The sequence below is a fragment of the Myotis yumanensis genome, unplaced genomic scaffold (genome assembly GCF_028538775.1).
Source record: "Myotis yumanensis isolate MYYU_CA2020_CCGP unplaced genomic scaffold, mMyoYum1.0.hap1 SCAF_18, whole genome shotgun sequence".
Taxonomy (NCBI): domain Eukaryota; kingdom Metazoa; phylum Chordata; class Mammalia; order Chiroptera; family Vespertilionidae; genus Myotis; species Myotis yumanensis.
The window spans coordinates 24274947-24289283 of NW_027223769.1; the positions used below are offsets into that span (position 1 = coordinate 24274947).

The 14337-nt window shown below is 41.3% G+C and overlaps 1 protein-coding gene across 4 annotated transcripts in view; it reads right to left on the reverse strand.

Annotated features, from left to right (window-relative positions):
• PHLPP2 (PH domain and leucine rich repeat protein phosphatase 2) overlaps positions 1–14337 on the reverse strand; it is a 90786-nt gene that overhangs the window by 16556 nt on the left and 59893 nt on the right. For 2 of the 4 annotated variants that reach the window (XR_011468889.1, XR_011468890.1), the window contains exons 13-19: positions 13686–13886; positions 10219–10381; positions 9861–9991; positions 9133–9243; positions 8134–8328; positions 6069–6300; positions 1438–3542 (exon numbers count right to left, since the gene is read on the reverse strand). Coding sequence is in view for 2 of the 4 variants with exons in the window: in XM_070398491.1 (XP_070254592.1) it covers positions 2394–3542; positions 6069–6300; positions 8134–8328; positions 9133–9243; positions 9861–9991; positions 10219–10381; positions 13686–13886 (2182 nt within the window). In the remaining 2 variants the exon portion in view is untranslated. Of the gene's footprint in view, positions 1–173; positions 3543–6068; positions 6301–8133; positions 8329–9132; positions 9244–9860; positions 9992–10218; positions 10382–13685; positions 13887–14337 lie in introns of those variants that run through there. The other 2 variants (XM_070398491.1, XM_070398490.1) reach the window with 1 other exon arrangement.

Here is a 14337-nt window from a genome sequence, read left to right on the forward strand (position 1 = left end):
CTACTGTCTTTCACCACCTGACAGTCTAATCGGTTCACACAATGACTGCAAACGACCTCACAGGTCAGATTCTGTATATTTTTGGTAATGGGCTATGGCCTTTTTACCCTCTGTGTTAATACAGAGCAATTATAGAGAAAAATGAACTAAAGGAAGTTACAAAAAATAATAAATAGTTTTGGTATAGCCTATATTAAACATATCCAACACAACTTAATATTTCCTGAAAATAAATCTACCACACAGAACATCTGGAACTTCAGAGTTCTTCTGACTGAAAGTAAATACATTTAACTTCTGGAAAAGCCATTTCAGAAGTGGGTTTCGTGATGGTTCCATTAAGGGTGGGTAACAAAGAGAAGACAAGAAGAAGGTTCACAGATAAAGGACAATTTTTAAGAGACTATACTATTAAAGTGGTATATTCCCAAAACAACTTTCTCTTCTAGACAACATCACTATTCTATAACTCAGGGCTTCTGCTGTCTGGGTAGAAAGATGTTTTACATCACCCATCATTATCATCTTAAGTGTTTCCTTCATTTTCATTTTCCCTTCACATTTTTTTTTTCATTTTCCTATATAAAAATAAGGCAGCAACACACTATTGTTCCCATCTTTCTAACAGCACCTAAACTTTGTATGAACTACTATGTTCCCCACTTCACATCAAGACCTGAGTTCTAAAATTCTGCAGTAGCTGACCAGTAGTTTGACACAGGGAAGTCAAGTATTCCTGAAAATTTGGGGACCCAAATTCAGATTCTTGAGGGGTTGAACTTAGTCACTGAAGTGGTATGGAATCCCCCAAGAGTGTATGTACCCCACCAAAACACGCATGTGGGTATGGGGCCTCTGAAAGGGTGAAGATACATGATGACCAAACATTTGTGGACAGGACCCTTCTTACGTATATTTCAACCCTATCTTTAACATTATTGCTCATGAAACAAATTAAAAATGGTTCCACTCTGCTTTCTTTTTAATTGTGAAAGTATTCTAGAAATCATTCAAAGCTTAGTCCCCATTGGGTAAAATCAAGCAGTGTCAAAATTTTGTAGGAATAAATAGAAATTCATTTTCCTAAGTAAATCTTCTAATGGAAAAGGCAACAGAACAGAAATATGGAAGGAACTGCATTTTGCTAGGGTTACGTGGAATGTGCAAAAAATATAGTAAACCAGGTTTTCTGTGAGCTTAGGATTTTTAAATTCTTTCTTATATTAGTAATTAAACCCAGTATTCTCAAACCATGAGACGTGGATAAGCAGTTTTCAGTACTCTGTTAAACACTAAAGAGGTGAACTCTCCACTCACTTGCAACATTTTAGAAAACCATCCCTAAGCTAGAGTAAGAGAAGGAACCTAACACCTGAGCTCCATCCATCCTCTGTTCTCATTCAGCCCGTCTGTTCCAGGTCATCTGCTATAACTCACCGTTACTTGGATGTGAGCAGCATCAGCCTTGGCCCTACACACCGGAGGCTGACTGCCACTCCCTCAGGTGTTATGAGGCCAATCCCCAAATGTCCCTCTTGTGATTTGCTGGGAAACTCCTAGCAGGTGTCACATTCGTCAATAGCTTTTCTCTTTTTTGTGATTTGGGGAAAGTAGTCTTAGTCTTCACTTCTTTCCCATCTTCATCCCCACAAGCTTCTCAGGAGCTTTCACAGTCTGACATCCAACAATTAAATCAATTTCCCAGGACCCTGCCTAGTACCCTCATGCAAGGCTCCAACACCTGATGCTCATTCTACCTACGGAGACGAAGGTGCTGGGCTGCCTCTAAGAAGATTGGCTCGAGTGCAGATTCGAAAATAAAAAGTTCACAGTCAATGAAAAGTGCTCTCGTTACATTACATACATAAATTATCTGTTTGATTGGTTCTACATTTCCAATAAACATCATTTTGATAGGCTGTATTCTCGTAGAGAAGAATGAAAAGTCATGTGACTAGTCACATCACATCCCATCAGTTAGGTTGAGATATAAGGTGATTCCTCTGTCATAGAGATCCATCAGCAGCAATCAGTAAAGGGAATCATCTTCAGTTATTTTCCTCCACAGAAATAGTCCCTTTCCTGCCCAGGCAGGCAAATTCTCAAAATTATCCTAGGAGAGAAAGGGTTAATGGCAGGTGGCAGGACTGATACAGAGCAACATCTGCTTTCTTCCCAGTAGCTCTGGGAATCCCAGTGCAGGTTAAATGTGAAACTTAACACTGATGGTGTTTACTAGCTTATCCAGAGAAGACCCTGATAGCTCTCACCATTTTTGGCTCCAAGTTCTACCCCCCTCATCTATGGTTTAGAAATGCAGAGGCAAAATGCCTCTGGAAGGGCCCCCCACCCCGACCCCACACAGCCTTCCCTAACACAGCTGCGGGGGAGGATTACAGTGCTGTGTCAAACTCCTCAGGGAGCTCGGTCCGATCCTCTTCAATCAGCTCAGGCTCGGGCCTGCTTTCCTGGTGTTGCTTCATTTGCTCCTTCACTTCTTCTTCCAGGTCACGAGGTACAACAAACTGATCCTCTGGCTCCAGCTGAGTGGGGGCAGCAAAATAGCCCGTTTTCTTCTTGGGTGCTTCTGTGGCCACTTCAATGAGGTTCAGGCTGTCTTCCAGGGGTACAATCGAGCCATTGGAGAGTTTCTTCCCATAGAGACAGGAGGTGGAGGGAGACTTCTGTAGCTCCATCTTGTCCTTGCTCACTGGCAGAAGTATGCCACTGTTCACACTGTTCTGTCTTCGGATCCCAAAAAACAATCCTCTCCCATGCTCCTCAGGACGTGGGGCGGGAGAATTCTTTGGGAGCGTGGGCGAGTTCTCCCTCCCCCGACAGCAGTGGATATCCACTTCCACTTCTACTTTGCTGCCATTGGTTATGACCCCTTCAACGGGCTGGTCGTCGTCACTGTCCAGGCCATTGTCAGACTGGTTACTCGAGAAAGTCGCACACGAAGGCTGGCGCTGAAACACCGCAGAGGTGGGGGTGGGATGGAGGCTGCAGCGCCTCTCTGGCCGTGGGAGCAAGCTGGCATCCAGGCCAGCAGTGTTATGTTCATCAGAAGCAGTGGATCCCACCTCACTGCTCACCTCTGACGTGGACATCTCACTGCTAAACTCAGAGGCGATCCCACTGCTGGAGGAAGGAGTGGTTGGCTTGAGAGGGTCCTTGATGGTGGTGGTCGGAGCAAATCCCACAGGACCTGGGAGGCTGAGCCCATTCATCTCACAAGTGCAGCCTTCCTCCCCAATGTTCAAATAAACCACTATTGCCCCCACATTGTCCTGACAACCGTAGCTCTGGGCTAATGTGCACAGCTTCTTGGCAGCTGCTAATGGGTCTTGTACGTGACGCACTGCACTGACAGCTTCTGTATATGACAAGTGTTCCCACAATGCTTTGTTTCCCAGAATCAGCAACTCGTCCTGAATGGTAAGTGTAGTGGAAGAGATGTAGGGCTTGGGGAGGATCCAAGGGTAGAGATATGTACAGCCCAGCATCCGGGTGCAGCAGGTTACCCCATTCACTTTGTTATCCTAGAGGCAGCAGAATGCAAATTTTGAAAAACAAGAAGCAATGACATACAATTCATATCTTTCTATCTCACAATGCTTAGGGCTCTACAAAAGAAACAAACACACACAGAACTGATATCTATTATGGTTTTTCCTAAGATCTGTGTAATTTTAAATGGCCTTACAAAAATAAATGTATACAATTCTAAAAGAACAAAATATCAGATGGTTATACTGAATAGTTCAGAGGACTAAAGATAAAACCAATTAAAATGAAGTGGCTAAAAGGCACCTCAATCTCAAAAGGTATTTGCTTTAACATGAAGTAAAGGCCTCAGCATGTCCTTAAATAGAAAGACACCTGTTAGAAAAACAAGGATCAGAGCTATCATTAATTCTCCGTCACTAGTATTCTCACAGAGGCCAGAACTCAGATGCGTCACTAAAAATGATTTCTCATTCAAAGGCACAGTAGGAATGAAAAGATTCAGGAAGATATTAAATGACTAAGGCAATCTTTGTGGCTAAAGCATTAAGTAATCTCCAAAATTATTTAGCCTAGAAAAGGAAAGTCTGAAATCTGTAGTAAATTTACCTACTCTGTAAGGATTTTAACCAAAAATGACTAACAGATCAAGTCACAACTGGTATAATTCCAAACTTAAAGGAAAAGGAAAAACCTTAGTTACAGATGGGAATGTTCATCTGCCAGATACTTGATACTTATTTCTTTTCAAGATAAAACCAAGCAAAACCTCTAAAGCCATCAATATATTTACTTCATAGTTGCAGTCATTATCTGGGTGAAAATCCTGGCTCTCTATTTACCAGAACTTATCACAAACACTAAATTTTATTTTCCTCAACTGTACAATGGAAATAAAAGCCATTCTTTCATGGGTGTTATTATGAAGATTAAACAAAATAATGAAAGCACAGTGCTTAGCAAATAAGCAAACAATAAATATCTGTGGTTAAAATAATGTTTATAAAAATATTTCCTACTTGTCTAGCACCCTTTCCCCCCCAAAATCGAAACAACATTACTAAATTCTGTAAGAATAGACGAATCAAACAAAACATTCTTTTATCTTTCATTTTTGTTTTGACTGAAAGACCTTCCTAAGACCATAATGCCTCAGAGTTCCAGAATCTTCATGGTATCAACCACACTGTGATATACTTTTTTTAGTTTTGTGCTTCCTTGGATAAAATCTAACATGGATAGTCCTGACAGAATTCTGACAGAACAGACAGCCCAGAAATGGACCCACACCTACATACAGCCCACTGATCTTTGACAAAGGAGCAAAGGCAACTCCATGGAGAAAGGGCAGTCTATTCAACCAATGCTGCTGGAACAACTGGACATTCACATGCAAAAAAGAAAGAAAAATAAGCTAGACATGGAGCTTACACCGTTCCAAAAATTAATTCAAAACTGATCAGACTTACTGAACTTCCAAAACTTCCAAAAGATAAGACAGAAAGAAATCTAGGTGACCTTGGGTTTGGCAATGAGATTTTAGATACAACACCAAAACATGAACCATGAAAGAAAAATAAGTGGGACTTCATTAAAATTAAAAACTTCTCTGCAAAAGACACTGATTAAAAGAATGAGAAGACAAGCCACAGACTGGGAGAAAGTATTTGCAAAACACACATCTGATAAGGACTTGTATCCAAAATTCACACAGAGTTCTTAAAGTTCAGCCATAAAGAAACAAACAATTCAATTAAAAATGGGCAAAAGATCTGAACAGAATTCTGCTTTGCAGTAAACAATGCTCACATGAACTGCTAAGGTCTCTTTGGAAGCAAAAATGTTATGCTAATTTCTAAAACAGAAGAAAAACTGCAAAATTGTGGAGATACTGATGCTTCATTATTTAAAAAAGAAAATATAACCAAAGCATATAAGCCAAATACAATTGTATTATGAACAGAAAAAAATATTTTGAAACTTTGCATTTCAGACTAGGATGTCAAACTATAGGAGTGTTTCTCTTCTGTTTGGAAATTAACCAAAGGGGACATTTACCTTCATTTTACATGCTAGCTATACATCTACAGCAGTGATTTTCAACAGGTGTGCTGACACAATTTTTAAATCATGCAATGCTTTACTATTTAGTCAGGGGCACTGACCTCTTTTTCCTTAGATTGTCAAATTAAAAAATGACAACACAACAATAGGTGTCTGGTGTGAATGAATCAAAATTATACCTTTCTTTGTCAGATCAGCAAAAAGAAAACTTTTTGGTGTGCTGCAGAATTTTAGTAATCAGTTTATGTATGCCATGAGATGAAAAAGATTGAAAATCACTGATCTAAAGCATCAAATTCAGATTTTTCCTTCTAATTAATTTGACTTTTCTTTTTGCTAGTCATTAGCTGCTCATTAGCTTTTCTTCTAGTACTATTATCTGAGTTGGATACAGTTTACAAGGCTTGATAGAAGGAAAGTGGGCCTCCACTGCCATTATGCAAACAGCATTCACTGGATTTGGGGAGTAGAGGTGACTGATGGAGAGCGAGACTCACCTCTGTTATGATGGCTTTTTGGTCTTTCACTCTTTGGGCCTCGTCCGCATCCTGTTCCAGGCTGAAGACTTTAGAGAGGGGCACTGGTTTCCCACCTCGACACAGGACTGCTTGGCACGTGCCCACGTTGGCCACCGTCAAGCTAAAACTACTTGTTGAATCGGCAGTGTCAGGGCGGATGTAACAAAGAAGAGCAGAGGAGCCCAGCTTCTGACCAGCCATCCCTAATTTCCTGTTTAGAAAGAAAATGAAGACCTGGTAGCTAGAGTAAGAAGAAAATGGCAGTCCTTCATGGCCACCATTTCCTTGTTTTCCTGCCAGGTGGCTAGACCAGCCCCACCCTTATCCACATGAAGGCAGTCCCCGGCTATACTAGGAGGTGATGATGGTGAGCAGAGTTCTGCCTTCCACTCTTAACTCACTGAGAAAAGGAATTTTACACACAGTGAGCTCAAAGGAGAGAGTAAGGTGATTGTTCTCTGCTCCTTCTACTTGTGTCTAATCATTGACCACAATGGCGTAACTCAGTGGTTTCAACTTTAGAGCATCAAAATCACTTAGAGGGTTTGTAAAAACACAGATTACAGGGCCCACTCCCAGAATGTCTGATTCAGTAGATAAGGGGCAGCCCAACAGTTTGCATTTCTAACAAGTTTCCAGTGATGTTGAAGCTCCCGAGGCTGTTGTCCTGGAACAACACATTGAGAACCCCACATTTAGGTTTTAAGTTCCTTGAAGGAAGGATCATAATTTCCCCTGTATTTCTCCCATGCACATGGCATCCATCCCCCAGCATGTGGTACACAATGCTAAGCATAGAGCAGGTGCTATAAAAAAGACCTGGTTCTAAATTTGGCTTTTTCATTTACTTGCTATAGATCCTCAGCAAGTTATTTCTCTGAGAAATTTTTTAATAAAATACTCACTTCTTTGGCTTGTTTTGAAAATTAAAGATATGGTATGAGAAATGCTTGGTACAGTACCCTGCTCTCAGGAGGTACTTCATAAGCAGAGTTCTCTCTCCCAAACCCTTTATTTTGCCAAGTTAAACTCCTTTCCCAGCCTATTTGCTTTGTATTATAATGAGAGAGAAAACTAGCTTGGACTCCAGGCTGCTCCATTTCAACACTGATTATCTCTATATCTATATATATAAAAGCCCAGCAACCGTTATGGCAAAATGACCAGAACGACCTGTAGCTATGATGTGCACTGACCACCAGGAGTCAGATGCTTAACCCAGGAGCTACACCTTGGTGGTCAGTGCACTCCCACAGTGGGAGTGCTGCTCAGCCAGAAGCCGAGCTCACGGCTGGCGAGCACAGCGGCAGTGGTGGGAGCCTCTCCTGCCTCCGTGGCAGCACTAAGGAGCGGCGAGCCAAGCAGTAAGGAGCGGCAAGCCAAGAGGTAAGGAGGGAGCAGGCGGGCAGTTAGGAGTGAGCAGGTGGGCAGTTAGGAGCGAAGTGTCCTGGGTTGTGAGAGGGCACAGGCCCAGCTGAGGTAATCCTCCCACCCCCGTGCACGAATTTTGTGCATCGAGCCTCTAGTACAAGATAACAACCTGTCAGTTGTCAGTATCCTTTTTGCGGCCCACCTGATGGGTAAAATGTTCCATTAGCTACTAAGAGATTTTCAATAGTTTAGCTATATAGGGTTTTTACCGTTAAGTGGCTTAGAAGATTAGTTGGTAAATCCCAGTAAGTATTCTAAAAACATGAATTGATCAGTGCTTAACATTCTGTAGGTCATTGACTCTTTGGAGAATCTTATGAAAGCTTACCACGCTCCTTCCCCCAAATGCATACACACATAACCTTTCCCACATCAGTTCTGGGCTTTCCAGATCTTTCCAGATCTTGGGTTCAACAGAGAAAACACAGATGGTTCCACAGGCTCTTTAAAGCACCAAAATCCCCCACATTCCACGCTGATATAGAGAGAACGGCTAGGGCAGAAGGAGCAAGATCTCATCTTGATCCTGTGCCTGTAATTTAGACTCTGACCTTCTGGCTTAGATTTTCCAAAAGTAGAACCGAGTTAGGGATTATTCAACCCACCTGCTTACCTGTGAGATACCAAGAAGGTGTGAGCCATGGAAACGGTGTCACTGGATGACTGCTGGACCTCCTCCAGAAGCACGTCCGCCATCGTGCACTGCAGGAGGCGGGGAAGCTCCTCATTCCGGTCCCCATCAAACATGCCATATACCGCTCCCACGCCCTCCACAAAGGTATCCACAGCTAGCGAAGATACACACAGCCTATCACACAAAGACAAGAAAGACAAACATCAAAGAAAGTTATTGGTAAAAGGATTATTCTCTGAGGAGCCTTCTTTAAAAAACTAAGTGTTAACTGAGGGTGGAGAAGAACAGGAGTAAATCCTAACCTACAAATGAAAAGTGTTCATTATTAGGCAGCATTTGAAAGAGTTGCTGACGTAACAGGGGAATTCAGCCACATTCAGAAGCTGTACATGTTTTAACTTTGCAATGCTGCCAAAGCTGGACAGATGAAATGTTTTCTCTTAGTAGTTATCAAAGACCAGTATTGTTAACGCCCTTCAGCCAGAGGCCCCCAGGAGCAGACCTGTGGTTCAATGAGTTGAGTGTATTATGCCCCGAGCAAGGCAGAATGCACATCATGGAACTCTGGGGAGTGTAGGTAAGACCTAGCATTGGATTTGGGCTTTGATTGGGTCACTTTGGAGAAGGTCTAATGAAAGGGTGATCATACTAGATTGGGGGCTGCCAGAAAGCGGGGCCATTCTATGGTTGGGTATCTCCATCAATCTTATCTATAGGAAAAGATTAGCATAAGGATAAAGCTGTAATTGGTACAGAAAATAGTAGTTGCCCATTTTATGGTAGGGATGAGAGAATTTGGTATTTTGGGGCCTGCACATTCGTCTTGTTTTTGTGCAAAGGGATCTTATCTGATGTTGACATTCTGTGATTTGTTTACACCCAACAAGAGAATATGGCCTGGCATTTACCATCAGATCAGTTCCCAGATGTCAGCGGCTACCTTTCTTCTTTCTCAGTCTCCATGGCCAAGATACTCACTTGTTCCTCTGCCCTGCCATCTCAGCCAGTCCATGGCTCCAGAAAGTTGATGTAACTGTAGGATCCGTGGTTGGCAAAGGTTTCTGATCAATTTTCAAGGTTGTGATATGGCTGTGGGAAGTGGAGGAAGGAAAGATTAAGCCGTAAATGCTTCTGTATTTTACAAAAACTATCCTAACAATAATATGTTATTTTTATAAAATAGTCTGTTGACAGACTAAGATTCATCTCCAGAGAGACTGAAAGTAGTATGCTGACCCACTGGCCAAGGTGGAGAAAGGAAAAAGTAGGAGGAAGAAATAGGGGCCAAATATTGTTACAATTGATGCTGTCTCTATGAAAACTAGGCACAACAAAGACTTAAACATTTCAGCCAACTGTCTACTTATTTTAAGTATTTTAATACAATTAACTCTTGGTACAATGAATGAGCTTGCACTGTCTCTTACATGTTGTGATGTAATGTGATCTGTGCCACCTAAACCATCTAGGCCTGCCATGAAAAGATAGTCAGTATGTGGCTGAGCCTGGATGCCAAGTCCTAATATAAATGGGTGAGAACATTTATGTGGATGGACAGAACATCCACCCATAACTGAATCAAAGTTCGGGCCCAAGGGGATTTATGCTTCATCCATTCTACTCCTTCAAATAAAGACCTTGAGAAGCCCCCACATGGCTGGTGGGACTAAGAGCACATGGGGGTTCGTTTTCACAAGTTTTCTTACCTAAATGTGTCCAGCGTCTTATGTTCCAGAACCAGGTTTGTATTTCCAGTCAGGTCAAGGTCCTGTAAGGTAGCAGGCAAGGCCTCTGGGATCAGGATTTCTGTCAAGTCATTGCAACTTAGGTCTACAAACTGAGAAGTGGAAAAAATCAAAAGAAAATACATCACAGGTAGTTAATTCTTAACTCTCTAACAGTCAGTCTACTATTATATCCTCCATGGGAACTTAATTTCTTCCCAAGAACCCACTGAATACACTGTGATCCCTAATTGCCACGTCCTTCTTCCTTACGAGGTCAACCTCATTCACTCTCCTGCCACTTCCCCCCGAGGGACAGCATTCCAGCACATGACAGTACCTGGATCTGAGGCAACTGCAGTATTTCTGGGAAAATGCTGATGTTGTTGGAGTGTGCGACAAGGGTGTGCAGCCTTTTGCAGTTCGCTATGGTAGTGGGAATGGTTTTAAGCTTGTTGCCACTTAGGTTCAGTTCCTCCAATTGTTCCAATTTATTTAGTTTGCTGAAAAAGAAATACCAAAATACCACACTGCACCCAAAAGGAGCTGCCAAGCAAGTGTTAGAGTAGCCGAAGCACAGAGGCGACTGGCCCACTGCCCGGTGCCTGGCCATATGAAATGATCAGAGACACCAGGAAGGGAAGGGCTCCCCAAGGTAACTGCGCCTGCTACACTTCAGTCTGGTCTGCCTCTCAGTGTGTTTGCAGGGGCTGAAGCGTCCCTGGCTTCTCTGACAGCTGTTGGATCTTGTGGCATGAACGGCTTCCTATTATGTGACTTACAGGGAGAGGCTGAATCAGCATCGGCCTAGGGTTGGTAGATTAGTTGCTTCGCGTAAGTTAATGTAAGTTTATATCAATATCCTCAGCTAAAAAAGAAGCTGTACTAAATCATCACTAAGAGTCTTTTCAATTTTAAATATCTACCGTTACCTATACATAACACAATCCATCTTCACTAAACATTGTTTTGAGTGGTTATTACACATACAGTGCTATGCTAAGAATGCTAATGCAATGCGATTCACTGTTCCATTGGATTGAGCAAAGCTTTCTCCACAATAAGCAAAATACCTTAAGATGGCCTAACACCTTTATCTAGATTATTACAAGTTGCTCTAATATAACATACCATAATTTCTATTGCTAGGAAAGCCATAAATACTTTTAATAATTAAGCTCAGTAAATTAAAACTGCTTTTTAATTACAATAGTAATCTATATTCACTGAAAAGAATTGGAAAAAGGGACAAGGAAAACAGAGGTGGGAAAAAAAAATCATACTACCAGAGAATTCTGATGACATTTTGGTGGAGGGTATTCTTGTCCTTTGTCATGCATGAAACTATATTTTAAATTAAAAAACGATGCTACGTTATATTTTATAACTTGCTGGGGTTTTTTTGGTTTTCTTTTACTTTACTTAATATGTTTTAAAAGTGTTCCATGTCCAAATCTCATGCTATTCTCTCACACTACTCCCTGCTTGGATCTACTACTACTTTCTGACTTGTAGACAGAAACACAGTGAGCGCCCCTCTCTCAATCAGTCTCTTACGGAGCCCAGAGCTGTGCCAGACTTTGAAAATAGTGCAAAAGAAACAGAAAATTTGGATTATGCCTGTGCAATTATAACATTGTTTAAGAGATGACCTGACAGTGGATTTATTATTCATATAGAACATACGTTCTTTAATGTACTGCTCCTAAATTCCATTTAGTCTTACTATCTGTACCAGAGTACTCTAATTTTATATGATCTGTTGCTGTTCTAATCTTTACTTCTAACTTCTTATTTTCATATTTTTAATGTTTTACATTTAATATTAGCCTGCTTTTGACCCCTCCCACAATATGAGTGTCACCAAATTAGATGGGATTCATGAGTTTCAGAGTATTCATCTGGTATCTTCCAACAGCTTCAAAAACTAATATAACTTGTCAGTGGTCTGTCATTTCCACTTTACATGACTATGTGTGGGGCCAACTGAATTAATCTCATCAGATATCAAGGGATAAAATTCTGAAATTAAGATTCTGCATTCACTTTAAAAGCCACCATTTAAATATATTTGTATTGATTTCAGAGAGGAAGGGAGAGGGAGAAAGAGAGAGAAATATCAATGATGAGAGAGAATCACTGATTGGCTGCCTCCTGCACGCTCCCCACTGAGGACTGAACCCACAACCCGGGCATGTGACCTTGACTGGAATTGAACCCAGGACCCTTCAGTCCGCAAGCTGACACTCTATCCACTGAGCCAAACCGGCCAGGACTAAAAGCCACTGTTTAAATTCTTTTAGGAAGCAATCATGTTTATCCTGCTTGTCTTTTATGAGCTCTAAATATCTTCTTTCATAAATATTTAAAAAAATTATAATCCCTATCAGTTTTTCTGAGTTTATTACATTTCTAACCACATTTATAAAATAAAATTAGAGTCAAAATACATAGTTTTGTTTTCATTCAAATAATACCAAACATCATTTCCCTATTGTTTCTTTCAAAACATGAGTTTTAATATTACCTTCATGGTATAGATGTACTTTTCAGGTATCATATTTTATCAAATGTACTTTGGAAGATATTTATTTTTCTACTGACACTGTTTAAAACTTTGACCACATTAAATGTCTCGCTTATGTCTTCGTATAGGTGAAGCCTAGCTATTATTCATCTCTTCCTCCTGGAAGGCCAACACCCCCAGGCTCTGTGCAGTGCAATGAGCTACCTACATATACCTTTAACATGCTGCATTTATTATGCTGCATTGCAATTGCCTATATACTTATCTATTCCCCCAATTTGACTGTAAGTAACTTGAGGACAGAGGCTGTAACTTAATCAGCACTGCTTCCCCAGTGCTTACACAGCATACAGTAGGCATTCAATATAGACAGCTGACTAAACAAAATGGGCTTGAACGGTGCTCGTCCACTTATACACTGATTTTTTTCAATAAATACAGTTGGCCCTTCATGCCCACAGGTTTCCACCCACGGATTCAACCAACTGTGGATGGGATACAGCATTTTCACATTCCCAACCACGGTCTCCCAGCTGCAGATCAAACATATTGTTTTGCATTCACAGTTAGTTGAATCCACATAAGCAAAGGGCCAACTGTAGAGTGAAAAGTTACATGTGGCCGAAACCGGTTTGGCTCAGTGGATAGAGCGTCGGCCTGCGGACTGAAGGGTCCCGGGTTCGATTCCAGTCAAGGGCATGTACCTGGGTTGCGGGCACATCCCCAGTGGGAGATGTGCAGGAGGCAGCTGATCGATGTTTCTCTCTCATCGATGTTTCTGACTCTCTATCTCTCTCCCTTCCTCTCTGTAAAAAATCAATAAAATATATTTTTAAAAAAAGAAAAGAAAAGTTACATGTGGATTATCGATTGTATGGGGGTTGGCTCCCCCTAGCACCCAGCTTATTCAAGGATCCACTGTATATAATGAATAAATTAATGGACTCAACAGTACTTTTATGAAGCAGTGCTGAAAAAAAAAAACCAATTGTCTCCGGAATTTCTTTAATTTATTTCATAAGCCTGTACTTTTCTAGGCTGAAAATTCTCAGACCATTCATTATCAGCTAACTACAACTAAGAATTAAACACATTTTAACCACAACTTCTCTGGTTATTGATACGTAACAACTAGGTACAAACACTTTCCCATTCAACTAGTGGAATCGTAAGTCACTCCACATAAAGCAAGAGTACCTAGTGAGATAGCAGCAATGTGGTCTAACAAATGCAGAATGCATGTTATTTGTCTGAAATGACCAAGGTGTGCATTTGTTTACCTTGCAGGAAAAGTTTGTAGCTGGTTGTTTGCAAGATGTAAGATTCGCAGGTGTGGGTGCCCGACCAGGACAGGCACACACTGATCTGTCAGGAGGTTGTTGGTCAGATAGAGCAGCTGCAGGGCACTCAGGCTCTCCTCCCCTGCAGAAGCAGAAGGCAAGGACTCCAGACTATTTGCGGATGCATTCAAGTACCTGAGGCTGACAGAGAACACAAACATCATTTCCTGCACGGTTATTTATTGCCTTAGGTAGAAAACATCATGCCATCTCAGTAGGGAACACTGCCATTACATGCTCCAAAACTCATGACAAATGAAACTTCCTCCAGGTATTTTTCTCTAATTGATTCTAACAATCAAAGTTCCTTTTACTCAACTCATGCAAGCCAAACAGACAGGAAATCATTCAGGCTTGGTAGTAGTCCCGGGCTTCTGTAGTGGCCTGAAGTCTACCTTAGCTTCATTTTTTACTGTCTTTATGTCCCCCCGAAAGAGTGCTGTTGAGTATCATGTTCACAAATATCCAAACTGTGAAGACACCCTTCAGAAAAATTTTTTGTCAGATTTCAACGTCATCATATTTATTTAGCCAAGCCCCTTGTAATCCCCTAATAATGGGCACAGCGCTGTTTCCAACTGTTTGCTATTAC